The sequence below is a fragment of the Cladosporium halotolerans genome (assembly GCF_011745625.1).
Source record: "Cladosporium halotolerans strain TM138-S3 chromosome Unknown Sca26, whole genome shotgun sequence".
Taxonomy (NCBI): Eukaryota; Fungi; Ascomycota; class Dothideomycetes; order Cladosporiales; family Cladosporiaceae; genus Cladosporium; species Cladosporium halotolerans.
In genome coordinates, this window is record NW_027191477.1 from 202,987 (window position 1) to 229,360 (window position 26,374).

A 26,374-nucleotide genomic window follows, 5' to 3' on the forward strand; every position below is an offset into this window, starting at 1 on the left:
CGGCCAGACTGGCTTGGCCAAGGACAGCCCTGCTTTTCAGCGTTGACGATTTGAGATGTACGGGTCACGACATATGTAGACATTCTGTAGCTGACTGCGTGCATGTGACACAAAAATTCACTTCAACGAAAAAAGAAAGCCCAACGGTAATGCAATGCAAGTCGAGCATGTGATCTGTACGCTGGCGTGCTCAGACGCCAGCACGTGGTGGCGCTTGGGCCGCGAAGCGAGACTGCAGGGCAACGGCGGTGCAACGGCAGCCTCAGGGCCGAGCCCAAAGCGTCGAGCGCCCGCTCGCTCTGCACCACCTCTGCCTGCTGCACGACTCCAACGACTCTCACCACCACCACCACCACCACCACCACCACCGCGCACTCACCCAACGACAGTCTCTCCAAGCGACTCTTCGCTCACCCGCTCACCAATCCGCTCCGACACACCTTCTCAACGACCTCGCCGTCGCCGCAAGCCGCCCGTCAACCGCCTCCACCCACTTCCACCACCACCCTCCACCGAACCGCATCCGCGCAACCGTGGCAGACCAACGCAATGGCGCTGATATCGGAAAACAATTACACCAGTAGTAGTAATTACCGCCGCTCGTCGTCCGCCTCCAGCGGCCGTCGCAGCGTCAACACCACCAACACCACCGCTTCCGCCTACGTCGTCAACGCCGCCACCATGGGCTTGACCGGCTTCCACTACACCACCTGCGGGGCAGGGGGTACGTACCCTACATATCATGCGGTTCTCGAACGCGCAGAAGTACCTCCCTCATCTCTTCCAATATGCTAACACTCGCGCAACAGGAGTGGGGTGGTTGGTTTGAGGTCGCTTCGGGCGTCCCATCCCCCCCGCCGTCTCCGCACGTCGCTGCAAAGGACCAGGCCTCCAGGCCTTCTCCCTCGCAGCGCTCGCGCAGCGGAGACGCCGCGCACTACGTCACGGAGGAGTGTGAGAGACTCTTCTGCGAGACGCTCCGGGCCGCGTTCTTGGTTGAGAAGGACGGCGGCGCCGCGAGGCACTCGCTGGTGATGGGTGCGCGCGACGATGCCGAGGATGCATCGTCGCCGTCGAAGAAGACTCTTGGCGGCTCTGCTGGAATCCCCGTCCAGCGGCGCCACCAGGCTGATCCGCCGACTCCCTCGCCCTCGCCGAGCGCCACTGTGGTTTACCCCGCGGGCGCTCAGGCTGGGAGTGTGATCAGGGAGTACCTGGAAGTCTACGATTACCACGCCACCGGCACGCGGTTCCGGGGCTTCGTAGCGGAGAGCAGCGGCGCGGCCGAGCGCGCGCTCTTCGTCTTCTTCGACAAAGAGGTCATGGGGCAGGACTTGAAGCCTGGGTGAGTGTGCAATCCTACTTCCTTTACATCAACGCAGTGAGCGACAGTTTACTGACATTCTTTCCACAGCCTCACCTCCCTCCTCGAGCTCGCGGGCACCGACGGCATCGACTGCGACCAGCTGATCGTCTGTCTCGACCGTAAAGCCGAGGGCTGCAAAGACCTGGCCAAAGACTTGGGCTGGGTCGGCTTTGAAATTGCCATGCTCGATGCTTGGACCGGGCGTGAGTGCTCGCTGAGCGACAGGTGGCTGTTTCTGGCTATGGATGTTTGAGTTGATTGAGAGGAGAGACTCGTGTTGATGTGAAGGTTGCTCGACGAGATTGAGCTTGGAAAGGGGCGTGAGGGTTGATTGCTGTTGACTTTAGGCGGCATGTCCTCACTGGCTTTGGAATGTCTCAGAAAGCTTACTGTCCTTGTTTGTCGCGTTGGAGTTCGTTCTTTCGATCATGGGGTTCTTTCGGCATCGGCTTGCGAAGGAGCTTTCTTTGGAGTTCTTCTTCATATTGCTTTTGTGCCTTCGATTCCAGAAAGCAACAGTCCTGTCTGACAATAAGTACACACCGTCCAAAAGCGTAACCGTTTACCTTCACAGCCTCTCATGCCTTTAGTCGTTCCCATAATCTCGTCTCGCCTAGCCTCAAGCTAACTCGTTTTCCCATGCCATGGAGGCCGGAGTGTCGCCCAAGTCCCCCAAACCCCAACTAACCAAACCCGTGGACGAACAACCTCCAATGCAATCCTGCTCGATCGCTCTCGGTGACATGGTAGGCACGAGCGGGACGACAAGAAAGGCAGGACTCTTTGCTCAACGTCCTCCACAGGACGGGAGAAACGCGGTCGCAGTCTCGCATTTCGCCCTCGTTCCACCCGCGATTCTCCCCCAGGCCTCGATGCCTCGAACAACGAACACGGGAAGCTTCGAGAGGAGACGGGAGAAAGAGGAGCGTGCCATTCGCTTGAGATAGTCTTACTTAGGCCCGCCTCTCGGTCCTACATCACAGGATGGTAGAGATGAGCGCGACGACACCGGCGAAGAGCTCATCTTGTCTCGCCTCGCCTCAAAGTACCTACAGCCGGGCGGGCTCTGCCTAGTCATCAGGACCCATTGACATGAAAGGATAAGACACGAAAACGAAGAATCAGACTGAGCGATGGCATACTCCACGCAAACAAGGGAACCCAAGAAGGGAAAAGCAAATTGAGATCTCAAAACGCTACGCTACGCTAGACCACCACCACGAACCCAATCCCCTCGCTGTGTTGCCATCCACCCAGCCAACGGCTCTCAACAGCAATCTTGCCAAAGAAAGTATACCACACCAAATCCAAGCCATCTATCCCACCCACCCACTCCCTCCCTCATTCACGAACGAACGAGAGTGATCGACCGCCGCCACATCTCGCTCCAGAACGCACCGTACCGACCCCGGTCGAGCGAACCAGAGCAAAAATGGAAGTCAAAGACGCTTTCCGCCCGGGAGAAACTCTCGAGTATCGCAAACCGAAATCAGAAATTGCATTCATCTCATCTCATCTCACATCATCAAAAGCATGGCATGGCAAGGCAAGCAGGCATTGTAGCGTGGTGTAGTGTAGTGTAAACCATCTCACAAAAAATAAAAAGAAGAGTCCGATTCCAATTCGAAAGTCTAAAGAGGTCAGGTCAGGTCAGGTCAGGAAGAACCCAAAAAAAAAAGGCAAAAACAACCACAAATTTTTTCTCACTCAAAGTCGTCTCGCCGAATCTGCCGCTCAAGAAACAACAACAACAACAACAACAACAACAACAAACAGACAAACAAACGACTCGCTCCGTCAGCTCGCTTTTCTCTTTCCGCTCTCCCTCCTTCCTTTCCATCCCAGCCTCGACCACCAATCCACGCCCACTCCGCCCCCTCGCTCAAGAAAGCCCCACCTCCCACAACAAAAGAAGCCCGGCCAGTCGATCAATCCTCGACGGCCAGAGCCCGCGGGGCGTGCTTTCGAGCGTGGGTGAGCAGAGCGGGCGTGCGTGGAGATCAGGTTGAAGAAAGCTAGGAGGACGCAGACACGTGTATCCTTTTTGTAATCCCTTCCTTCCTTCCTTCATCCCTTCATCCTCCTTCCACCAAACCACCTCTAGTTCAAAAAAGAAAAAAGCACGCAGCGCAGCGCAGCGTAAACGTTCAGAAAGTCGTCTCGTTCCGTTCGTCGTTCGTCTCATGTCGGGAAGAAGAAGATAAAAAGAGGCTCTCGGGAGAAGTAAAAGGCAAGCAAGTCGTTTTCATTTTTTGGGCTCCGCTCCCTTCTCCCTGGCAGGAGAGCCGGGGAGGTGGAGGGATCGAAGATAGCGGGAGAAAGCAGTGAAGTCGCTTGAGCAGAGCAGAGCAGAGCAGAGCGGATGGACAGCGGTCGTCGTTCGTCTCGAGATGTAGCAGATTTCGGTTCGGCGAGTGCCGAGTGTATTGTGGTCGTTTCCCTTTCCTTCCTTCCTTCTTCCCTTCCTTCCTTCCATCCGTCCATCGAATCGAGTCGAATCGGATAGTGAGGAGAGCAGAGTAGTGTTGTGGTTGGGGTCATCATAAGCGTCGTCATTAGGTGCGAGAAAAGAAGAAAGCCAGATCAAAGCGGTCAACAGAAGAACAAAAAAGAGTACAAAACGTCGGCTCCAGGTCCCTCCAATTTTTTTGCATCATCAGCAACAACACACCAAACCAGCCTTATCGGATCGGCTTGATGGGCTGCTGCTGGCTGATGGGCCTGGGCGCGGCAGCGACGACGCCGGCTCCAGAACCATCCGTGCGCGCACGCTTGATGCCGTTCTCGCTCAGCGGGCGACCGTAGCCCTCGTCGTCGTCCAGGTCGCGGCCGCGCTTGTTGCCACCGCTGGTCTGCGGGATGCCGTTCATGGACGGGTACTGGGCGGTGTTGTAGGCCTGGGGCTGCGGGTAGGAGTCCGGGGCGCCGTTGGGGGCCGCACCAGCACGAGCGTCGTTACTGATGACACTGTAAAGGTTGCTGGCGGGCAGCCGGGCGCGCTGGGGGGTCGTGTAGCCCGGGTAAGCGGCGGTGGTGGTCGTGCGGGGCGTGGCGCGACCGGAGCCGTTCTGGTGCGGCGAGTGCGTCATCTCGGGCGAGATGTGCGAAGGGTCGGAGTGCATGGAGCCCAGGGGAGCGGCGGGCAGGCTGGCGTAGGAAGCCTTGCGGGAGCCGTACGAGGCGCTGGTGTGGGTGTATTCACCCTCGTGCTCGCCGTCGCCGTCGTGTTGGTTGGCGTAGGCTTCGTGGGGCTTGTGCTCGGTGTGCTCGTTCTCTGCACCAGTGCGCGCGGGCGGCGCCATCTCAGTCTTGACACCGGAGTTGGGCTGGACCTGACCGTACTGGGCGCCGGCGTACGGAGGGTACGCGGGCGCCGGAGCACTGTACATCGGTCGCGAGCCGTCGTAGGCCTGAGTGGTCGGGTACTGCATCTGCGAGGAGCTGCCGGGGGAAGTGGAAGCTGGAGGAGTTGTTGGCATGGAGTGTGACACAACGGCATTCACTGGGATATGCTGACCTGATTGCATGGCAGCCGTTTGCCCTCCACCGTACTCATACGAGCTGCCCGAGTTACCCATGTTCATGGTCATGCTGGACGCGCTGGTGGGTGGCGTTGGGAAAGTGTGAGCGCGGTCGAGACCAGGCCTGCCCGAAGCCGGGTGCGGAGCCATGGAATGAGGAGGCTGAGGAACGCCTGGTGTGCTCATGGAATGGTGGTGAGTGAGAGCGGGAGGCTGAGAGCTGGTCGGGGTGCGCATGTAGTCGGGCTGGTTTTCCGGACGACGGCGGCCATCGCAGCGTTACCTATGCTCTGCTGACGAGCCTGGTTGGTCGGGTGGTACAACAAAGCGCCGATGTTGTGGACGAAGAGCGGGTAAAGCAACTCCGTGATTTGTTCCTTGTTCGCGAAATCCAGCGCGCGGTCGAAGGGTATCCTGTGGTTGTCAGTCTCGTGTTCTTGCACTACTATAAAACAAAAGATCATCCGAAAACTCACCAGACGCCTTTCAAATGCATGGGACCAATCTTGACCACGTGCCTGGTCTTCTCGCTCTTGAGAATGCCGTCGCGACGACCCCGCGTCATGCCGGCGACATTCAGCAGCTTCGTTCCGTTGATCATGTGGTTGTCCTCTCGCCTGGCCACGCAAACGCCCTTGGCCTCGACCTGAAAGCAGAGGCTGCCCTCGTCTTCCCACAGAGTCGCAGTGACCCTCGGCTTCATGCCCGGAGGAGCAATCTGGCCGGTGGTGTCTGGGGTGTGCTGCTGGAACTGCTGTCCCATAGGGGGTGCCGGCTGGCCGGTTGCCATGGTGGGGAGCGGCAGTCCCTGCTGGACCATGCCAGAGCCCATGGAGGAAGTCGTGGGGTGTCCACCGGCCATTGGCGCCATGGAGCTGGAGTATTGATACGACCCATAGCTGTTGGGCGGGTAGGTCTGCGAGGCAGGTTGCAGAGCTTGAGGCTGGCCGTACGAGTACTGGCTGATGCCGGAGCCGGGAGCGGACGCCGGAGCGTGCTCCATGTATGTCTGTGGCTGGTTCATGCTGCTGTATCCTTGGCTGTACTGATAGCCCGAGGGAGCGTACTGCGAGTGGTAGGAAGCTTGCTCTGGCGAGGGTGTCTGCAGGCCAGTCGCGTGCTTGCCAGCGTCGACGGGAGATGTATACGTGGTGTTCGAGTCGTAGGACTGGGTGCCAGTGCTGAACGAATCAGCCCGGGGCGACGAGCCAACCGAAGAGAGTGATTGTTGAACCGCAGTTGAAGGCGTCGGGTACTGAGTCTGGTACCAGTGGCTGTTGTCGTCGATTCCCCGGGCTTGGACGTGGGAGATGGGTGGCAGCGCCAGTTTCGCGGTAGCTCTCGACGGAGCTATCGTGTGCGGGTGATCTGGGGGGTGAGTGGACAACGCGAGGCTGTCCAATGGGTGGAGTCGGGTCGGACGGCGGCGCGCGGTGTCGCTGTCGTTATCCTCGGCAAGCAGGACTTGGGGGAGCTGCTCGGGGCGGAGGCGTGAGTGAGGTCGGGTGGGTGGTGCTTTCGTGCAATTTCGTGTCGTTAAAAGTCGTTGGTCCCGTGTAAAGCGTGAGGGCTTGTAGTGGTGGGAGTGCCAGGGCTGGACGGTGAGACGCAAGCAAAAGTCGTGAGGGCGGTGGTGGTGGTGGTGGTGGTGGTGTTGGTGGGCGTGGTGGTGGTGGAAGGCAGCGGCTCGCAGACGCGCAAACAGTCGTCAATGATGCAGGGGGTCGTAAATATCGTTAATGGTCGTGACAGGTCGTGGCTCGTTGCGGCGAACGAAGCAATACCACGGCAGACCTGGGAGGAATGGAGGTCAGCTCGGGCGGTATGGCGAGGTATGGACTGGGGCAGCAGCAGCGCGTGTCATGCAGCAGCGACCGGCGGGTTGGAGTCGGAGTCTGCAGAGGGCGCGGATGCTGGTGCTAACGCGGCGGACGCACCCTGTGCTGGCTGGCTAAGAAATGCAATGCATTAGAGGATGGAGCACGAAGGGAAGGCTTGCTGTGGGTGGGGGACGGGCTTGGAGGATAAGGCCGGCACAGGCGCGGCGGGCAGGCAGGGCAGGGTGGATGGGTGGATGCGGAGGAGGTTGGTGTTGGCGAGCTAGCGGCTGTGGCTTGCACGCCAGCCGGCGCGCGGGCGATATCGAGGCCGGGAGGGCGCTAGGCGCGAAGCGGGCGGGCAGGCGAGGTGGTGTGGGGAAGGCGGCGAGAGGCGACCGGGGCGCGGTGCACGTACCTTTTGGCTGGGGCCGCTGGGAGAGAGAGGTGCTCTCTGTTTGGCTGTGCAGCCGCTGATTGAGCTGCTGGCCTGCTGCTGCTGCTGCCCGGGCCGGCGTGATGGGATGGGATGGGATGGGATGGGATGGGATGAGATACCTAGAGTGGGATCGGCGCGAGCGTGCGGCCCAGCAGGCGGTGGGTGCGTGTGTGCGTGTGTGCGTGGGTGAGTGAATGCCGTATTGAGTATTGTGTATTGATCGGATCAGTAGTGCGTGCTCAGGCCAGGCGTGTGCGAGGAGCGAGTTGGACGCGCGTGGGCGGCGAGACGCTGCTGCTGCTGCTGCGAGTGACTGGCGCTGGGGATCTTTCTCCCAAGACTTCCAGCTTCCTGCACGATGGCGTGCGCGGCGAGACACCCAACGGCGACGGCGGAGCAGCTGGCCGGGGCGGCGGTGGGCGGCGTTTGAGATGCGCACGAGGGCGGTGCTGGCGGTGGCGGCGACGGGTGCGGGAGGGCACGTTGCGGCGGCGGCCAATGCAATGCAGCACGCGCTTCTGCGCAGCAGACGCAGGTTGCGGGCGAAAGGTGGAGGAGGATGCAGCGCGAGGGTCGAGACACAGACAGAAAGACAGGCAGGCAAGCAAGGCGGGCTGCCTTACCTAGCTCGCGGATGGATGGGTGGGCGGGCGGGTGAGTAGTGAGCTGCTGACGCGCCGGAGCTGCTGCCCTGCTCTGCTCTGATTAGGCTCAGGTGGGAAGGTGAGAGGTGCCTTACGGTATGCTCGGCGTGTCTCTGCTTCAGACCGGCGAGCTCAGGCTGTACCTTAGGCTGCTGGCTGCTGGCTGCTGGTGCTGGCGGTGGCAGATGCTGGGCTCGCACTAGCACGGCAAAGCAGCTGTCCTGCTGCGTGGCGGGCCGTTGCGATGCGCGGCCGCGGTGGGTGTGTGGGTGGTGTCGGGAGCCGGCGCGAAGGCTGGAATAGTCAATCGTATCGCACGCAAGCAGTCGACGGACGACAGCCGCCGTTGGTCGAGAGGGAATATGCGGTGTGCGGGAGACGTGCAGTAGCAGCGCTGGCGCCGTTTCTGGCTCTGGCTGTGGCTCTGGCTCTGGCTCTGCGCTCTCGCAAGGCGCGCGAACGACAGGACGAGACGAGACGAGCGGCGGGCGGGTGCTTGAGTCAACAACGGTCGGTCGGCGGGCGGGTGCGGGAACACGCTCTGAGACACTTCTCTTTCTCGCGCGCAAGTTCGCAGGCAGGCAGGCAGGCAGGTGATGCTGCTTGCTTCTTGCTGGCAGGCGGGCGGCGGGCCTAAAAGACGCCTCCTCAGTCCTTTCTCTCGACCCGCGCGCCCTCTCTCCCCTCTGCTCGTTTTTGCTGAGACACCCTTTCTCCGCCCCAGGGCCAACGGGCGCGCGACGCGCAGGGATGCGGCAGCCGGCCTACCGGTGGGGAACAGGCAGGGCAGGGCAGGGCAGGGAATGAGGGCGCCAGGCCTCGCGCGCGATGGATGGCTGGCCAGCGGACGCCCGTCCTTGGCTCGAGAGGAGGGCCCAGGGAGAGCGCGCGATGCGATCGGCACCGCCGGTTGCGGTAAGAGAATCCCAGCGCACAGACGACTCGCTCGCCGCGAACAGATCTCGCGGCGCGTGGGTAGATGCTGCTGGGCTGCTGGATGGACGCTGCGTGCTGGGCCTGTCGTGCCATTACTACATCCGGACGATGCTGGCCGGCGCGCATGTGCGTTGCGGGCGCGAACGCGCGGATCCGGGGCGACGGTAATCAGAGTACGTACTGGTACATCGCTGTACACACAGACGCCTACGTTATCGGTACATACACACCAGGTACCTTACCCTCTCAACACGCGCGCGACAAAAACAACGACAGAACGATGACGGCGGAGGATCGGCGGAATAGGACCGCAGACGGCAAGATCAGGCTCGCGGCCGCCCGCACTCAAAATCGCAAAAGCCATAGTTGCAATCTATCTGAATTCGCCCCGTCGAGTGGAACAGCGCTCCATCGCCTCGCGGGCCTCGAACGGCGAATTATAACCCCAGCGAGTGACCAGCGAGCGCGAACACAGGCGCGACGAACCTGGCGTGCTGGCTACCTTCCTAGCTCCCAGCCATATGAAGTCAACTCAAGCCGCGAACAGCGACCAGGGTCGGGAGGGCGGATGAGCGTTGTCGCGAGCGAGTAGAGCTCGGCGGAAAAGTGGGGCCCCCTCGCGCTCTTGGGCGAGCGATTACACGAGACCCGGCGCCCGCTTTGCGCCCACGCGCCGGTTGATGCGTTGAGGGCTGTCGCAACAATGGGACGGACGTTGAAACGCCTCGCTTCGCGGCGTGGCGTGGGCGTGGCGGGTGGGCGTGGGCGCGCGGGCGCCGGCGCTGGCGGTGTCGAAACTCTTTATAGTCGACCCGGTCGATAGCTTCGTATATCTATTACGAGTCGTGAGACATCTGGCCCGCAATGCGCAATCGCCGGCTCGCCGTGGGCCCTGCGAGCCGGCGGCCGCCCGTTCAAGACTCCAAAGTCCACACGCTCTTCTTGCGAACGACGTGCGCTGCGTGCTGCACGGGCCCTGGCCAGACGGCGAGCGCAAGCACCCCGGCCTTGGTGGCAGGGGTGATGACGGGCAGCAAGATTGGCACGACGGTCAGCGGTTGCTGCTGCCGCTGCCACTGCCACTACTGTTCCTTGCTCGCGGCGGTCCGACGTAGCCAGCGAAACGAGGAGCGAGACCCAATAATCGCCCGCGGCTACGTGCAGGGCCAGGGTAAGAAAGAGGGTCGGCACGTGAACGGATCGCCTCATCCAAAAGCGACGCGAGCCCCGGCCCATCGTCTCATTTCGCCTGGGTCGTGCCAGCGCACAAGTGCTAGGCTTGCGGTACAATACATGTGTGGTTGTCGATGCGGTAGGGGTCGCGGGATGGTTCGAATGCAGGCGGCGGACGGGACGCTGCGCGAGCGGCGGGAGGGCGAGCAGGGAGCTTGCCGGGAATCTCGCAGCTGCGTCTGATGAGTGAGATGAGGGCTGGCGCCGGCGCAGGGTCGACGTGGGAGGACGTCAGCGACGCACGCACCCAGCGAGGACGACACGTTGAAGGGCAGTGCCAGAACGGCCAGTTGGAAGACAAGTCACACCGCCTGCGGTGGCATCTGGACGCTCGGAATCGCCCAAAACCGCCCACGTCCAGCTGCTCCCAACCCGGCCGTGCGGTTCCTTCGCTTCCCTTCCGATCGCCGTCGCACGGAGACAGCGCTCAACAAGGGAGCATCGCCGCACGCGCTCAGGCGCGATCGACGACGTGCTGGCCAGCCTGGATGTGATGTGTCGACGCAATCACGTGCGTGCGCGATGGCCCCGGCAGCAGGCTGGTGAGCCTGAGCCGGGACCCTTGAAGGCTTGAACGTTATCATCTCACCGGCGGCGATGGAGGCGCGCGTGAATCAGGTTGCATGATGCATGGCTAGCCCGGGCTGGGGCGCGTCGCCGGATTCCGATGCGTCGAATTCGACGTCGACGGGAAGGCGAACATCGAACACATGCCAAGGCAGACGAACGTCGAACACATGCCAAACAAGGGCGCGCACGGCAGGCCGATCGATGCACCCAGCCGCAGGCCGGCCGCCTAAGCTCCCGGCGCCCGGCCGCGCACGCTGCAACGGCTCTTGCGGTCCCGCTGCACGCTGCTGCATGCATGTGATACGGGCGGGCGTGGCCTTCTCGCGCACCGAGCCAGCGCGCGCGAAGGATCAACGCCTCGACACGCGAACGGGGGCTCTGCTCCGACCAGAGACACGGGCGGCGTCAGGAAGCGTGGACGGTGGGCGGCGCAGGCATGCCGGCCATATGGTGCCAGCGCAGCGCAGCGCCCCCAGGCGTGGACAGCTGACGGTCGAGCGATCATCGACCATCGCAACGGCCGTGCCGACTCTCCACCGGCTCACTGGCTCACTGGCTCACAGGCACTGGCCGGTCGCGCGACAGGCGCGCGCATCATTGCGACATATGCTAGGTACGGAGGTGCTAAGGAGATGCTAGTCACGGAGGTGCTAGGTACGGCGGTGCTAGGTACGGCGGACGCTCATCCTCTCTCCGCCGCCGTCTCGTCGGCCAGGGCGAGGCCTTACCTTACTACATAGCCGGGGCGATAGGCACAGGCGGCGCGGCGAGGCGCGAACGACGGGGAGCGGGAGCGGGCGCCTCGAATGGCAGCCGGCCACGTCGCGCGTGTGGGTGGAGCTGGCGGCGGCGGGGCCTGCCACTAAGGCAACCTTGAATGCCTTGCTGCCGTATGCTGGCGCCACACTCTGCGAGGCCCGTCGCACGACATTCCTCCACGGCATCCCATAGGCGTGCGTCGTGCGAGCCGTGTGGTGGCGCGGCAAGGTGAAACGGCAGCTGCGCAGCTGGTGGCAGCAACAAGAACGACACGCCGCAACGACACGCTGGCCACGCGGGCGCGCCGTGCACATGGCAGGGATGACGGGATGGGGATGGGGATGGGGGTGTTGTGCTGTACCGCACTGTACCGTACCGTACCGTGTGCGCGAGTGAGCGGGCTACAGGCGTTGACAGGCACAGGCTCAGGCTCAGGCTCAGGCTCAGGCTCAGGCTCAGACAGGCGGACTGGCAGCTCGCGCGTGCCCTCTCCGGCTGGGCAGCCGCCGCTTCGGTCCAGGAGGGCCTTTTTTGTGGATGGTTTTCGTGTTCCCGCTGTTTTGCGGATCCCGATGGAGGAAGCTCGACTGCTCTGCCTCTGCCCGCCGATCGTTGCGGGGAACCTTTTCACTTCGCGCACGCCTGCCCTCACCGCTCTTTCCCCCGCCGCCTGATTGGCCGTGTGGCCAGCGACACACCAGCCTGCCTCCGCCCGTCGACACACGCTCGCAAGCCCGCGGCATCAGCAGTCGGCGCCAGCTATGTCGCGTCGCCGACGAGGTCAGACATGCAGCTCGAACAGCAGCCCAGCCAGGCCATCTAGAAAAAAAAAAGTATTCCCCAGCCTGTCCCCGTCACCGTTGAGACATGCAGCGACAATCGCCGCGCTACGAGCCACCGCATCCCGCCCGCGCCAGCGTTGGTAGCCTCTCTTCGAACCCGCAGTAGCACTCCCAAGGTCCCCTCCCTCACTCTCTCCCGCCAAAAATAATTCCCACACGCGACTCCCCCCGACCCAAGGGTACAGCGCCAGATGACCAGCGCCGTAGTCCTCACCGCCCGCCCCTCAAACCTGCACACGGGCATCCTCCCCTCAACAGCCTCACCATCTCACCCGTCGCCCTCGTACCGCCGGTAGAGACCCAAACCCCAGAATCTTCACACGCGCGCACGCCTCCGCCTGCGCTGCGCGGCTCGCCAGAGCCGAGAAAAGGCACCCAGCCCGAAAAGCACGCCGGGAAGTCTGCTGCCTGCTTGAAGGAAGGGCTCGCGCGTGTCTGCCGCCGCTGCCCTGCGTTGCTCGAGAGAGAGCGCGCGCCTGCGCCGGCTGGCCGGCAAAGCAGTGGCCCGCGGTTGCATGGGCGTAGCGTGCGCCGTAGCGCTTCTTTGCTCTTTCGTGCTCCTGCGGCGGGCGGGCGAGCGCAGCTGCTGCTGCTGCTCTGCGCCTCACTTACTCGTGCGAACTGGGGGAGGAGACCTGCTTGCGTCTCAGGCCGCCTGTGTGTGTCCTGTGCTGTGCGGTGCGCTGCTGTATGTATGTGTGGATGTATGTATGTATGTATGTGGGTGCGGGCGCGACGCGCTCCGCTTTCGGCGGCATGACATACTTGCATGCATGCGTTTGCGGAGGCGTGACTTGACTTGAGTGCCGGCGCGACGCAGGGGCGCTCTTGACGATTCCTTTGTTGGTTTTGACGTGAGCGGAACGGGCGACGTGCTTAGAGTTGGTTGCAGCGTGCGTGGGTTCGGCGTAAGGAGCAGTGTTCGAGAACGTGTGAGGTCGAGTGGTGTGGGTCGTGATTTGCGGTAGATCTCGAAGATGATCAACAATTGATGCACTGACACTACAGATGCTTGTAGACCCATTCGGATTGATAGGGAAGTGCTCTTGCGCAGCATTTTTGGTGGCGAGTGTGCACTTGCTTGGACAAAACGATGTGCTTGGCCGGACGGCTGCTGGCTGCTTTCTATGTAACGAACGTTCAATGGGAACGACCGCAGCGCATCTGAAGGCAATCGTGATGAGTTGACAGTTATAGAAATGTGGGATCAGAACGCCAACGGTCAAGCTCTTAACAGTAGGCATGTGCAAAGACAAGGTGAGGTCGGAAGATGCAAGTAGTCAACGGAAGGAACGAGGTGACAACTGAGGCATCCCGACAACGGATGTTCCTTCCACAGTTGCAGCATCATCAACCTAAGGTACGCAAAATACACCAGGTAAGGAACGATGCCCGTCAAGTCTTACTATTTGCTGAGATCAGATTCTCTCACACACATGATCATTGAATAACCATCACCACTCATCAATCAATCCATCATTTTTCCTCCGCAGGCATCTCAACGACGTAATGAAAGATGCAGCACGCTGGTCCCAGCGAAGAACCTACCAGCAACCCACCTGAACAACGCAGCTTCAAGACAAAAGCATCTCGCTACTTCATTCGTACTCCCTCCTTTGCATCGTTCAGGTCGTCTCCGGCTGCTATCGAGACGAATAGCTGCCGTAGCGGGCAAGACACAAACACAAGCGTCAGCCGGCTCAAAAGGGTACAACGCAGCGTTTCTGCATTCGCCTCTAGATTGCCCCTGATCAACCGTACGCTCTGCCCTCTCCTGGCAACTTCCCTCCACCCACTGACCAGTGTGCAGGATATCGTTCCAGATCTCGAATGGAGTCTTCTGGCCCTGCTCCGGGGAAACGCTCGATCAGCCACCAACTCCCATCTACCTTTAGACCAAGATGGCCGAGCACCGGTGGCCTTGACCATGTGCCAGCCAGCTCATACACGTTCGGCGAAGGCTCAAACGAGTACTTGCCTCCACGACCAGTAATCGCACCACCACCCGCTTCCCTCCCACCGCAGCGAAAGCGGTCTGTCCGCTTCGCAGATCCAAGCCCTAGTCCCTTCGACGGATCTCAGAGCTATCAAGACTTCGGCTCTAGTGACAGTGGAGAACTCCGCAGGAGCAGACTCGGACACCGTCTTTCGGAATGCTTTGAAGCTCTGAATGGCAAATTGAACATGACGAACGGGACTGATACGGTTTTGCATCGGCAAAATGTGCGCGCAAGGCCCGCTGTTCCGTATATCGACACGGCTATGATCACAACGGGCAGACCGACAAGACCTCCGAGCACTGCTCCGTCTAGAGCAGCATCTGCGCAGTCCACTAGTGCTTCTCCTGTCAGCACTGCGTCGACTGCAGCAACCTCCTTCGGCTCATCTCCACGCTCGTTCTCCTCACCAAAACGCCTCGAAGCAGACGAGGGTCAACTCGTCGCCCGACTACTTTCACCTGGCGATGACGTGCTGCTTCCTCCCATCGAAGAGGACACCAGTCGATTCCTCCTCATCCCACAGCAAGACAGCGTCATCACAGCGAAACCATCAATCGCCACCGTCGAAGCCGCAGCAGCAGCGAAGACCTTTCTCGAAACCCAATACAACAACTTGCTACACGAGCCAAGCTCTCCTCGCTCGATGCGTCGCAAACGCCTCGAACAGGATCTGTTTGACCTCAAGGTGGCTCATGAAGAGCGCGTCAGAGCTCGGTGCCAGTGGTTGCGTACGGAGAACGATCATCTGCGCCAGACGCGTGCGCTGAAGTCTAGCTCGATTGCTCGTCATGGCGTCAAAGGCATTTCTATCGCTGGCTACGACGTCGTCCGCGTGCTTGGTAAAGGCAGTTTCGGTGTGGTCAGGCTGGTGACTGAGCGGAGTCGGGCTCATGCAGAGCAGAAGGAGACTTCCAGCGTTGGCAACATCGATCGCAATGATTGCACGGTCAACAGGGCTCTGCCATGTGGGAAGCCATTATCCGACGTCTTCGCCATGAAAGTCATCCGCAAGTCTGAAATGCTGCGCGGCTGTCAGGAAGGTCACTTGCGAGCGGAGCGTGACTTCCTTGTCAATGCTGAGGGCTCCCGATGGGTTGTACCCCTAATTGCGAGCTTCCAGGACAATACCAACCTCTACCTCGTGATGGAGTACATGATCGGCGGCGACTTCCTGGGCCTACTGCTGCGAGAAGATGTGCTGGACGAGGCTGTCGCCAGGTAGTACGTGGCGGAAATGATCCTCTGCGTCGAAGAAGTGCACAAGATGAACTGGATCCATCGAGACATCAAGCCGGACAACTTCCTGATCAGCGCTTCGGGGCATCTCAAAATATCCGATTTCGGACTGGCGTTCGACGGGCACTGGTCACACAGCCAGAAATACTACACCACCCAACGCAGCTACCTCATGGACAAGCTCGACATCAAAATCGCCGGAGACAGCCAGGACCTCGCCGAAGAGTCCAGCGCCGCCGACTTCGACGACGACATCGCCACAACCCCCAGGCACAGCAAACGCGACCCCGAATCGCACGCCCGCCGCGAAGGCCTCCTCAACTACCGCAACCGCACCGAACGGCGCAAACTCGCCCGCAGCGTCGTCGGCACAAGCCAATACATGGCGCCCGAAGTGATCCTCGGCCACCCCTACGACGGCCGCTGCGACTGGTGGAGCATCGGCATCATCCTCTACGAGTGCCTCTACGGCCGCACGCCCTTCTTCAGCGAAAACCGGCAGCTGACCAAAGAGTCCATCGTCGCGCACCGCTCCACCCTCTCCTTCCCCCGCCACGACCGCTACTCCCGCCCCTCCAGCGACTCCCGCCTCTGGCTCCCGCCCCCCTCCAAGAGCGCCCTAGACCTCATGCGCGCCATCCTCGTCGACAAAGACGCCCGCCTCTCCTCGCGCCAGTACCGGCAGGCGCAGGGGCCGGGGCTCGCGCGCCGCGCCTCGAACCTGCGCCACGTGCACGCCAACGGCGCGGACGAGATCAAGGCGCACGCCTTCTTCCGCGGCGTGCCGTGGGCGGGCCTGCACGCGCGCGCGCCGCCGTTCGTCCCGCGCGTGCGCGAGCGCCAGAGCATCGCCAAGTACTTCGAGGACGAGGCGGATATTGTCAGCGAGGAGTCGTCGCGGTATGAGAGCTGCGAGGGGGAGGGTGGGGTGGCTGGCGCGGAGAGCGAGAAGGCGGCGGTCGGCTTGCAGGGGCTGTCGGATGCGGAGTTCCGGAGGGTCCGGGAGCACTATGGCGCGGCTTATGGGAGGTGGAGGGTGGAGAGGGTTGCGTTTTTGCAGCAGCAGCGGCAGCAGGGTGAGGAGGAGACGGCGGGCTGTGGGGTGAGGAGAGAGCGCAAGAGGCCGCGGGACAAGGTGCTCCGGGACGTGGTGGTGGGCAAGAAGGTGATGGAGATGCGGAAGAGGAGGGCGTTTTTCGGTTACACGTATCGAAGGCCGAGGCCGGTTGTGTTGGAAGGCGGCGGGAGGAGGGGGAGGGTGACTGTTGCGGTTGTTGGGGAGGGTGGGGAGGGGTGAAGGTTGAGTAGGATGATGGTTGAACGTAATTATCCGTTTTCGGCTCGGCTTTGGTTTTGGTGTTGATATGGCGTTATTGACTTATTCGGTGTTCGGTGTTCATACCCTGAGGAGTCGAGGTTCGTTCGAGGTGGGATTGTATAGAACCTAGGGTAGCGACAATTGTACAGATGACTCTATTCTCCAGAGTGTCAAGGGGTCGTATGCCTACACCGTATCCATCAAATAAGCTCGCAACAAACATAAAACTCGCCATACCCTCGTCTGACGAGTAGATTACCGTTCGTTCGCTCCGTGAAGACATTGCATACCCGCGAAACCCCCTACCTAGACGCGTAGGCCTTTTACGGGACGATGGAAGTTTTATGCAAACGATAGATACGGGCTCGTAGTTCTACTCAGAGCACTACGATCAGGATCGTTTGAGAAGCAGTGTCCGGACAATCGGTGCTGAAAGAGCAGAGATGGATGAGAACGGAAGGCCGTTTGGCTGCTCCTCTCTGGTCGGTGATGGACGTACTAGAGACAAAGTTCCGTTCTTTTACAAGCGGATGCAACAGAGTCGACGAATTTTGCGCGATCGCGTATGGGTTCGTGGTTTGACGGCCGTCATGTTCGGTGAGTGAGCGTTCAGAGATGGTGTGTGAAGAGCGTGGGATTGCGCTGTGCTGTCCTCAAGGGTCTATCGTGTCCCAGATTCTGTGCTGTCGGCCTTTTCACGCAAACCATTGGAGCGTACTGACGACTTCGATGGATCGATTGACGAGCGCATCCGCGGCTCCCCTTCGGCCATATGTAAACATTGAGAGCGCCATCGAAAGTAGGACTCCAGAATCGCACGTCGCTTCCGTTCTCTGGTGTAACGTTGTTCACCACATTTGACTTTCGTGTCACTTCCATACGTACGATGACGCCTTGCCTGATTTTCGCGGAACGACGATGAGCGGCAGCTTGAGACAGCGATGGAACAGATGAGATGTCGAGAGTGGAGTACCTGTGCGAGGCGATGTAGACGAGAGGTGCATGCCAAGCCTTGCGCCGATCCGCTCCGCTGGGTTTATGCAAAGGAGATCTGCCCTAGACCTGAAGTAATGCAGAGCGCGGTCGCTGTCCGCCGTCATCTTGTTGCTCCCATCGTGTGTCTCAACGTCGAAAAGTGGAGCTTGAACGTGAAGGCTAGGAGGCGTCCATCGAAGGGCGCAGCAGTGTTGTGGATGCGAAGCTGGGCTGGTTGGCTCACGATGGCTCTGTTGGAGCAGTGTATTTTCTTCTTGCTGCTCTTTCCTCCATAGGGCAGGCACCGTGACGATTGATTTTGAGTCCCAGGCCCAGTCTTCCAGGGCCCGAGTTTGGATCATGTATTTGTCCGTCAGTTTGTCCTCTGGACAGATCCAGGGATTCAGCGCGGAGACGGCCTGCGATCCATCTCTGCTTTGAATTGGTACCTGGCTGTGAGGCACGTGGAAGATGCAGCCACCGCAACTGTCTTTCGAGCACTGTTCGCCAGTGGCGTACGTACGCGCAATCTCAGCCTTAAGGATATTACTGATCAATGACATCCTTGTGCAGATTGCCGCGGAGCATCGATAGAAGAATTAGTCGAATGCCATGGATTGTGGCGTCCAGGCTATTGTAGAGCGCCAGTATGCTTCCATGCGCGATGACATGGTGGAAGATTCGGCGTCGCGGCCTGTAAAGCCAAAAGTGTATCTACAGGGCACGTATGCAGTCCGGGAGGTCGAGAATGGTTCTATACAGACTACAGACCCTGTTGCACAGGCATCGTGCTCGGAACTTCAACACCCACTCGGAACGGAGTCAAAGATGATCAATTGGACGACGCGTAAGAGATGCGGACGGGAAGGATGACGACGATGTTTTCCCCAGCGCCCTGGCCCGGCGGGCGAAGCTCAATCCGGAGCCGCAGAAGTTTAGGGCTCGCAACGGGCGCGGCTCTTGCTGCCTTCCGCCGGGCTCCGGGGGCTTCCTGACTTTCACTAACCTCGCGTTTCTGGGGGTTGAGCCACTGCACAACTGGCCCGCCGTTTTCATGTTGTCTTCGGGTGCACTGCGCCCGAGCGTGCTGACGGCCGCAGCGAGTGCCATCGGCAAAGCGATGCGATGCGATGCGATGCGAGGCACCGAATTCGCTGCACGCATCACGCAGACGGCCAGCTCTCCTGGGCGTAAGCAGTGGTGAGACGGTACGACGATGGAGCGCGCATCTCTCGTGACGAGCGGAGATATCTGCAGCTGACCGTCCGTGGGGCGGGTGTCAGGCTCCAACCTTCCCGCCGGCCGCGCTTGGGTCGCCTGTCTCGGACGCTGAGACCCTCTGCTCCGAGTGCATAACAGCGGCTGCTGGAGCGATACACTTCCCATTCCTCGGGACTGCCAATCCCGTCGCTCTCCCAGCACGCCAGATCGTAGCGCAATCTGCACTTGGCGCAGCAGTCCAGAACATAGGTCCGTCTTCCACTAGCTGGCGCTGTCAAACGCTATCCGGTACATGGCGCTGGCGTCATAGGTGATTGTCTGCACTGCTTACCACAACGGCCAAGAAGCTTTGTCAAAGCTGTGAGCTCCCGTTTGGGTGAGTTTGGAGCGCCCGTTGTGTGTGTGTTCATATACCTGCGTCGCAGGGCCCTCCTCTTCATACGTCTCTCCTCACCTCTATCTCCTCTGTTGCCCACCCTATCACCACACAAGACTCTCCGTGACGCCATGTCGTCCACGGGCGGTATCATCCGCACCGCATCTGGTCGCCAGACCTATCTTCCAGATGGTCTGGACGAAAACGCACAGTTCTCTGGCAACGGCGACACCGTCTCAAGAACGACCAGCGATACCTTGAACAACAATGCCTCTAACAGTGTCGCGCCGGCACCGGAGTCGGGCTACATCACCAGCGAAGGCAAGGAGGCCGCTGAAGACCCCATTGAGACGTCGAAAGTCGCAGACGACTCTTCCTCTGATGAGTTCATCGAGCCCATCAACGCTGCTGATGCTGGCACCCTCACCAAGATCGCAACTCAGCTTTCCAGGAACCAGTCCTTCTACGCACGCCGTGGTAGCTCGGTGGCAAACGATGGTCTCCAGCGTACCAATACTCTTGAGGGCATTCAGATGGGCTCCCCCGAACTCGATCCCAGCAGCCCGAAGTTCGATCTGTACAAATGGATCCGATTTACCATGCGCGCCATTGATGAGGAAGACATCAAGATCGCCCGCGCTGGTGTCACAATGAAGAATGTCACAGTGCGTGGCACTGGCTCAGCATTGAGCCTGCAGAACAACGTCGGCAGCACGCTGATGGCGCCACTGAGGGTCGGCGAGTTCTTCAACTTTGGCTCGAAGCCTACCAAGACCATTCTTCACGATTTCGACATTTTGATGAAGAGTGGCGAGATGCTCATCGTCCTGGGAAGACCAGGCTCTGGCTGCAGCACTCTACTTAAAACTATGACTGGCGAGATGCACGGTCTTCAAGTCGACGAGCAGTCGACGGTTCACTACAACGGCATCCTTCAGCAACAGATGATGCGCGAGTTCAAGGGTGAGGTTGTTTACAACCAGGAGGTTGACAAACACTTCCCGTAAGTCTAGCATCTCTTGATTGACTCTCTGAGCTTTACTGATCTCCGCTAGGCACTTGACTGTTGGAGAGACTCTCGAGCACGCTGCGGCACTGCGTGCGCCGAGCCATCGTATCGAAGGCGTCTCGCGCCAGGAGTTTGTCAAGCACGTCACCCAGATTGTCATGGCTGTGTATGGTCTCAGTCACACGTACAACACCAAGGTCGGCGACGACTTCGTCCGTGGCGTGTCAGGTGGCGAGCGCAAGCGTGTCAGTATCGCCGAGATGGCACTCTCTGGCTCGCCATTTGCAGCCTGGGACAACTCCACTCGAGGTCTCGATTCCGCTACTGCTCTGACATTCACGAAGTCTCTTCGTCAGACTGCAAACCTGGTGGGCTCCTCCCACGCTGTTGCCATCTACCAGGCCAGTCAAGCTATCTACGATCTCTTTGACAAAGCTGTGGTCCTTTACGAGGGCAGACAGATCTTCTTTGGTCCTACCAAGCGCGCTAAGCAGTACTTTGAAGAAATGGGCTGGTATTGCCCACCCCGTCAGACTACTGGCGACTTCCTGACTAGTGTCACCAACCCATCGGAACGCCAGGCAAGAGAAGGCTACGACAAGCAGGTGCCCCGAACACCGGACGAGTTCGAGGCATACTGGAGGCGCAGTCCGGATTACGCACAACTTCACAAAGAGATCCAAGCGCACGAGGAAGAATACCCAGTCGGTGACGCTGGCAAGCTCGAAGAGTTCCGCGCATCGAAGAAGGATGCTCAGGCACAGCACACCAGACGCAAGTCGCCCTACGTCGTCTCAGTTCCGATGCAGATCAAGCTCAACATGAAACGAGCGGTGCAGCGTATCTGGAACGATAAGGCGTCTACTTTCACCCCAATCATCGGCAACATCATCATGGCTTTGATCGTCGGCAGTGTCTTCTACGGTACACCGAACGCGACTGCGGGCTTCTTCGCTAAGGGATCTGTTCTGTTCTTCGCGGTCTTGCTCAACGCCCTCAGTGCCATCTCCGAAATCAACTCTCTCTATGCACAGCGGCCGATTGTGGAAAAGCACAAATCATATGCATTCTATCATCCTTCAACTGAGGTGTGTATCAGCTCACAATATTTGATTGGGTCCCTCATATCGCTAACAGCTTCCCCAGGCCATCGCCGGTATAGTCGTCGACATCCCGCTGAAATTCGCTCAAGCCGTCTGTTTCAATCTGATCATCTATTTCATGGCTGGACTTCGCCGAGAGCCTTCTCAGTTCTTCATCTTCTTCCTGATCGCGTACGTGGCAACCTTCGTCATGGCGGCCATTTTCCGCACCATGGCAGCCGTCACCAAGACCGTTTCTCAAGCAATGGCGCTCTCTGGTGTGATGGTACTCGCAATCGTCATCTATACTGGATTCGTCGTGCCTGTGAGCTACATGGGCGCATGGTTCTCCTGGATAAGATGGCTCAATCCGCTCTTCTACGCCTTCGAAATCATGATCGCGAACGAGTTCCACGGCCGACAGTTCACCTGCTCGCAATTCGTCCCGGCCTACCCTTCTCTCACTGGCGACTCGTTCATCTGCTCCTCGCGAGGCGCAGTTGCCGGCCAGCGTACCGTGTCTGGCGATGCGTTCATTGCGGAGCAGTACAGCTACTACTACTCGCACGTCTGGCGCAACTTTGGCATCCTGCTCGCTTTCCTCTTCGCTTTCCTGGCTCTCTACTTCATCGCTGTCGAGCTGAACTCCTCGACTAGCTCCACGGCTGAGGTGCTCGTCTTCCGCCGTGGCCACGCTCCCGCATACCTGACGAACGCGGACAAGCAATCCGACGCCGAGTCAGGCACGGCAGAGAAATCAGCCCAGTCTACCGAAAAGGAAGGCGAGGACGTCAACGTCATCCCGCCGCAGACCGACATCTTCACCTGGCGCGACGTCACCTACGACATCGAGATCAAAGGCAACCCTCGCAGGCTGCTGGACAACGTCTCCGGCTGGGTCAAGCCCGGCACCCTCACCGCGCTCATGGGAACCAGCGGTGCCGGCAAAACGACCCTCCTCGACGTCCTCGCCCAGCGCACCTCTATGGGCGTTATCACCGGCGACATGCTCGTCAACGGCAAGCCGCTCGACTCCAGCTTCCAGCGCAAGACGGGCTACGTCCAACAGCAGGATCTCCACATGGCCACCGCTACCGTCCGCGAATCGCTTCGCTTTTCTGCTATGCTTCGCCAGCCGAAGAGCGTGAGCAAGAAGGAGAAGTACGACTACGTCGAGGATGTGATCAAAATGCTCAACATGGAAGACTTCGCCGAGGCCGTTGTTGGTGTTCCCGGTGAGGGTCTGAACGTTGAGCAGCGCAAGCTTCTGACGATTGGAGTGTAAGTGATCACCTTTTGATCTCGTCTTGGAAAAATAGAAATACTGACTTTTTCAGTGAACTCGCTGCCAAGCCGAAGTTGCTTTTGTTCTTGGACGAACCCACCAGTGGTCTGGACTCCCAGAGTTCGTGGGCTATCTGTGCATTCCTCCGCAAGCTTGCGGATAACGGCCAGGCTGTTCTCTGCACTATTCACCAGCCTTCAGCTATTTTGTTTCAACAGTTTGATAGGCTTTTGTTCTTGCGCAAGGTGAGCAATCTTCACGTATACTGCTCTCAGCGCCTTGATGCTGACCAAAATTTAGGGCGGTCAAACTGTGTACTTCGGCGACATCGGACAAAACTCACGCACTCTCCTTGACTACTTCGCGAACAACGGCGCTAGACGCTGCGGTGACGACGAAAATCCCGCTGAGTACATGCTCGAGGTTGCTGGCGACAAGAACCACGACTGGTTTGAGACCTGGAAGGCCAGCGAGGAAGCTCGCGAGGTCCAACATGGCATTGATGAGATCGCTCGCGAGAAGTCTAACGTCAACGATAAGGACGATGACGAGAGCGCGCACTCCGAATTCGCCATGCCATTCCCTCAGCAGCTGGTCGAGGTCACCTACCGCACCTTCCAACAATACTGGCGCATGCCATCTTACATCCTCGCCAAATTCGGACTCAGCATCGCGGCTGGTATCTTCATCGGTTTCTCCTTCTACGACGCAGACACGAGTCAGCAGGGCATGCAGAACGTTCTCTTCTCCATCTTCATGGTCACCACCATCTTCACCACCTTAGTCAACCAGATCATGCCTCTCTTCGTCGACCAACGTTCCCTCTACGAAGTCCGCGAAAGGCCCAGCAAAGCCTACAGCTGGAAGGCCTTCTTCATCGCCAACGTCATCGTCGAAATCCCCTACCAAATCGTCGCCGGCATCCTCACCTTCGCCTGCTTCTACTACCCCGTCGTCGGCGTCCAGAGCTCCGAGCGCCAGGCTCTCGTCCTCCTCTTTTGCATAGTCTTCTTCATCTACGCCTCCACCTTCGGCCACCTCTGCATCGCCGCCATGCCCGACGCCCAGACCGCCTCTGCAATCCTTACCCTCCTCTTCTCCATGACCCTCATCTTCTGCGGTGTCATGCAGACCCCCGACGCCCTCCCGGGCTTCTGGATCTTCATGTACCGCGTCTCGCCCCTCACCTACTGGGTCGGCGGCATCGCAGCCGCCATGCTCTCCGGGCGCGAAGTCGTCTGCGCCGACGCAGAGGTCTCCGTCTTCGACCCGCCCGCCGGCCAGACCTGCGAGGCCTACATGGCGCCGTACCTCGCGCAGGCGCCGGGGACGCTGCAGAACCCGTCCGCCACCGCCGACTGCCGCTACTGCGGGCTCAGCGTCGCGGACCAGTATCTCGGCGGCTCGAACATTTTCTGGGCGGACCGTTGGCGGAATTTCGGGCTCATCTGGGCCTACGTTGCGTTTAACATTGCGCTCGCGACGTTCTTGTATTATTTCTTTAGGGTGAGGAAGTCGAGTGCGAAGGGCAAGAGCGATAAGTTGCAGAAGTTGGGGTTTGGGCTTAAGTGGATTGTGAACAAGTTTTGGAAGAAGCAGCACTAAAGAGGGTGTTTTTTTTTCTCTTTTTGTGTTGATAAAAAGATTGAGGTTTTCTTTGGGTCAAAAAGTGTTGGATATATCTTATAATTAACATGTACAATTTTCGCCTGTTGAAGATATTCTGATTACCATCTCATGTGTCAATAAGCTTCTCAAAGAAACTTTCATATGTCGTTGGAGTAGAGCCACTGGTAGGTGACAAGTCGTTGCAGCTTCCAAGTCCGCGAAATCGCACGAGCCCCTTGTCAGATGAAGCCCTCCCGAGCGCCTCACACAACACAAAGCACCGTCGCAGCACTCAGCCAAGAAGGCGACCCCACCACACCCTCATCACGCGTAGTCTCAAGCCCAAACTCCATCTTCGGCCAAACCAACATGCGCTGCAACCGCGCATCGCCCCCATGATACTTATCCAAAAACATGCAAATCGCCTGCCCCTCCATCAAGCCACGCCGGTACAGCCACCACTGATACCGGTACAGCTTCGCATACCAGTACGCGACCATCAGCAGCGCCTTCGCGTCTTTCCGCGCCAGCAGGTCTTTCAGCGCCGGAGGCATGTGCATCATGAAGCCGAAGAACTCGGTGATATTGTTGCCGTCGCACGTCACATGCAGCAGGCGCGCGAGGCCCATGGCCGTCGTGTAATAAGGGTTCGCGCTCTGGTCAACAGCGTCTGGGCCGAGATCGAAGAAGTCGCTGAAATCGCGCGTCATGGCGACGCGCTCTTCGCGCGAGAAGTCTCTCGGCTCGAGCATCGGCCTGAACAGCTCGCCGTGGCCGTTCGAGACGTGTCGGAACGAGCTCCCGGGTCGTAAAGGGTTGGCGATGGCCCAGACGGCCTTCTTGCCGTCGGACATTTTCAGCTAGTCCAAGTCGGAGGGGTCGGCGGGGCGGAGGGGCCAGGCTTCGGAGGGCGAGCGGGCTTCGATGGTGGCGGATTGGATTGCGCCGAGGAGGGCGGCGGTGGCCCAGAGGGCGTCTTTGTCGCGCTCGTGGATGGGGGAGGTGAGCTTTTGTTGGAATTTGGAGGTCCCGCGACACCAGTGGGAGAGGATCGTGCGGGAGATTTGGGGCGAGTTGGAGAGGTAGGCGTCGTGGAGGAGGGTTATGGTTATGACGATGTGTTCTAGGAAGGGATACTGGTCCTGGGATCAGGAGCCGTTTAGAGGTGTAGACGGATGGAGTGGACTTACGGTGCACGCCAACTGGAAGACTTGTCGTTGATAGATTCTGGCAGCCTGGTGTGTTCCAACGGACAGTACAGTCCGTTCATTGAACCTCTTCAGGATCTCCAGCTCTGCCATGCCGAAACAGAGACCGCCCCCACCATCTTCACCATCCGAGCTTGGCGGACTGGGCAAGCTGTTGATGTTGCCGACGATCACGGCATTCTGGCCCATCGGGCGACACCTCGCCAGCTGCCGGCTCAGCGTCCTCTCCACAACCCCAAATGCTCTCCCGTCAATCCTCGTTCCCGGCTGTGCTGCAATAGCAGTGCTCGCCGGCTTATCGTTGAAGCTGAACGAGCTCTCGCCCGCGAAAGTCAATCCGGCAGCACTCCCTTCATACTCGCACTCGATTCCAAATGCTTTGCACTTCGCGCACGCAGGCTTGCTCTCATCACACTTGACTCGCCGTAACTTGCACCCAGCACATCCACGTCGTGATTTCTTGTGTGCTCGGCGGCGACGGTGAGCTTCGTCTGGTTCTTTCGCGTTGGCGGGCTGTGAGGGCTTCATGGCTTCTCTTTCAAAGCTGGCCTTCGAGAGGGCGGATAGTTTTTGTGAGATCTCATCCTACCTCAATGGCGGCACGGCCTGATTTCTATATCTCTGATCGATTCTGAAGGATCATGAACGTGATGACAAGGCTAGCTCGCGGATACGAAGTGAGGTTAGCGCCGAATCCCGGAGGATTTAAGCGGAGATAGACGTTGGTTGATGTTGGAGTTGAGTCCTAGTTTGGGGTAGCTAGGGTTAGGGTTGGGGTACCGTCGTCCGACGCTGGTACCTTAAACATCGTATTGTAAGCCCAGCATTTATTCATGTGGCTTGGCGATCACATCCTACATTCTGAATCAGCAAATCATAATGATCAGCTGCCTTTGCGGGGATATGGATTGTCCCGTGGCGTCGAATTG

General features: G+C 59.4%; 6 protein-coding genes across 6 annotated transcripts; 4 read left to right on the forward strand and 2 right to left on the reverse strand.

Moving 5' to 3' along the window:
* The first annotated feature begins 338 nt into the window (after positions 1-338).
* WHR41_06343 (uncharacterized protein) lies at positions 339-1,939 on the forward strand. Its single transcript, XM_069374948.1, has 3 exons — positions 339-724; positions 810-1,345; positions 1,415-1,939. Exons 2-3 carry the CDS (start codon positions 1,035-1,037, stop codon positions 1,617-1,619), a joined length of 516 nt encoding a protein of 171 aa, XP_069227527.1. The 5' UTR covers positions 339-724; positions 810-1,034; the 3' UTR covers positions 1,620-1,939.
* A 1,139-nt stretch (positions 1,940-3,078) lies between these two features.
* On the reverse strand, positions 3,079-6,562 carry WHR41_06344 (uncharacterized protein). The gene is made up of 3 exons (XM_069374949.1): positions 5,364-6,562; positions 4,884-5,301; positions 3,079-4,826 (listed from the first exon to the last, which is right to left on the reverse strand). Exons 2-3 carry the CDS (start codon positions 5,122-5,124, stop codon positions 4,048-4,050), a joined length of 1,020 nt encoding a protein of 339 aa, XP_069227526.1. The 5' UTR covers positions 5,125-5,301; positions 5,364-6,562; the 3' UTR covers positions 3,079-4,047.
* Positions 6,563-13,957: 7,395 nt separating this feature from the next.
* Positions 13,958-15,349, forward strand: WHR41_06345 (uncharacterized protein; the record flags this gene model as incomplete). The annotated part of the gene is made up of 1 exon (XM_069374950.1): positions 13,958-15,349. One exon carries the CDS (start codon positions 13,958-13,960, stop codon positions 15,347-15,349), a length of 1,392 nt encoding a protein of 463 aa, XP_069227525.1.
* A 186-nt stretch (positions 15,350-15,535) lies between these two features.
* On the forward strand, positions 15,536-16,660 carry WHR41_06346 (uncharacterized protein; the record flags this gene model as incomplete). The annotated part of the gene is made up of 1 exon (XM_069374951.1): positions 15,536-16,660. The coding sequence occupies one exon, from the start codon at positions 15,536-15,538 to the stop codon at positions 16,658-16,660; it is 1,125 nt and encodes a 374-aa protein (XP_069227524.1).
* A 2,457-nt stretch (positions 16,661-19,117) lies between these two features.
* On the forward strand, positions 19,118-24,234 carry WHR41_06347 (uncharacterized protein; the record flags this gene model as incomplete). Its single annotated transcript, XM_069374952.1, has 5 exons — positions 19,118-20,256; positions 20,309-21,350; positions 21,409-22,625; positions 22,682-22,874; positions 22,930-24,234. The coding sequence occupies exons 1-5, from the start codon at positions 19,385-19,387 to the stop codon at positions 24,232-24,234; spliced, it is 4,629 nt and encodes a 1,542-aa protein (XP_069227523.1). The 5' UTR covers positions 19,118-19,384.
* Positions 24,235-24,282: 48 nt separating this feature from the next.
* WHR41_06348 (uncharacterized protein) lies at positions 24,283-26,067 on the reverse strand. Its single transcript, XM_069374953.1, has 2 exons — positions 25,428-26,067; positions 24,283-25,373 (listed from the first exon to the last, which is right to left on the reverse strand). The coding sequence occupies exons 1-2, from the start codon at positions 25,971-25,973 to the stop codon at positions 25,098-25,100; spliced, it is 822 nt and encodes a 273-aa protein (XP_069227532.1). The 5' UTR covers positions 25,974-26,067; the 3' UTR covers positions 24,283-25,097.
* Between the last annotated feature and the right edge of the window lie 307 nt (positions 26,068-26,374).

Bases quoted from the DNA above. Each gene is read 5' to 3' on its own strand.
- WHR41_06348 (XM_069374953.1), bottom strand. From the start codon at position 25,973: ATGAAGCCCTCACAGCCCGCCAACGCGAAAGAACCAGACGAAGCTCAC. The intron at 25,374-25,427 runs GTAAGTCCACTC...TCCCAGGACCAG, and splicing joins TCTTCCAGTTGGCGTGCACC to TATCCCTTCCTAGAACACAT.
- WHR41_06343 (XM_069374948.1), top strand. From the start codon at position 1,035: ATGGGTGCGCGCGACGATGCCGAGGATGCATCGTCGCCGTCGAAGAAG. The intron at 1,346-1,414 runs GTGAGTGTGCAA...TTCTTTCCACAG, and splicing joins GGGCAGGACTTGAAGCCTGG to CCTCACCTCCCTCCTCGAGC.
- WHR41_06344 (XM_069374949.1), bottom strand. From the start codon at position 5,124: ATGCGCACCCCGACCAGCTCTCAGCCTCCCGCTCTCACTCACCACCAT. The intron at 4,827-4,883 runs GTCAGCATATCC...CAACTCCTCCAG, and splicing joins AACGGCTGCCATGCAATCAG to CTTCCACTTCCCCCGGCAGC.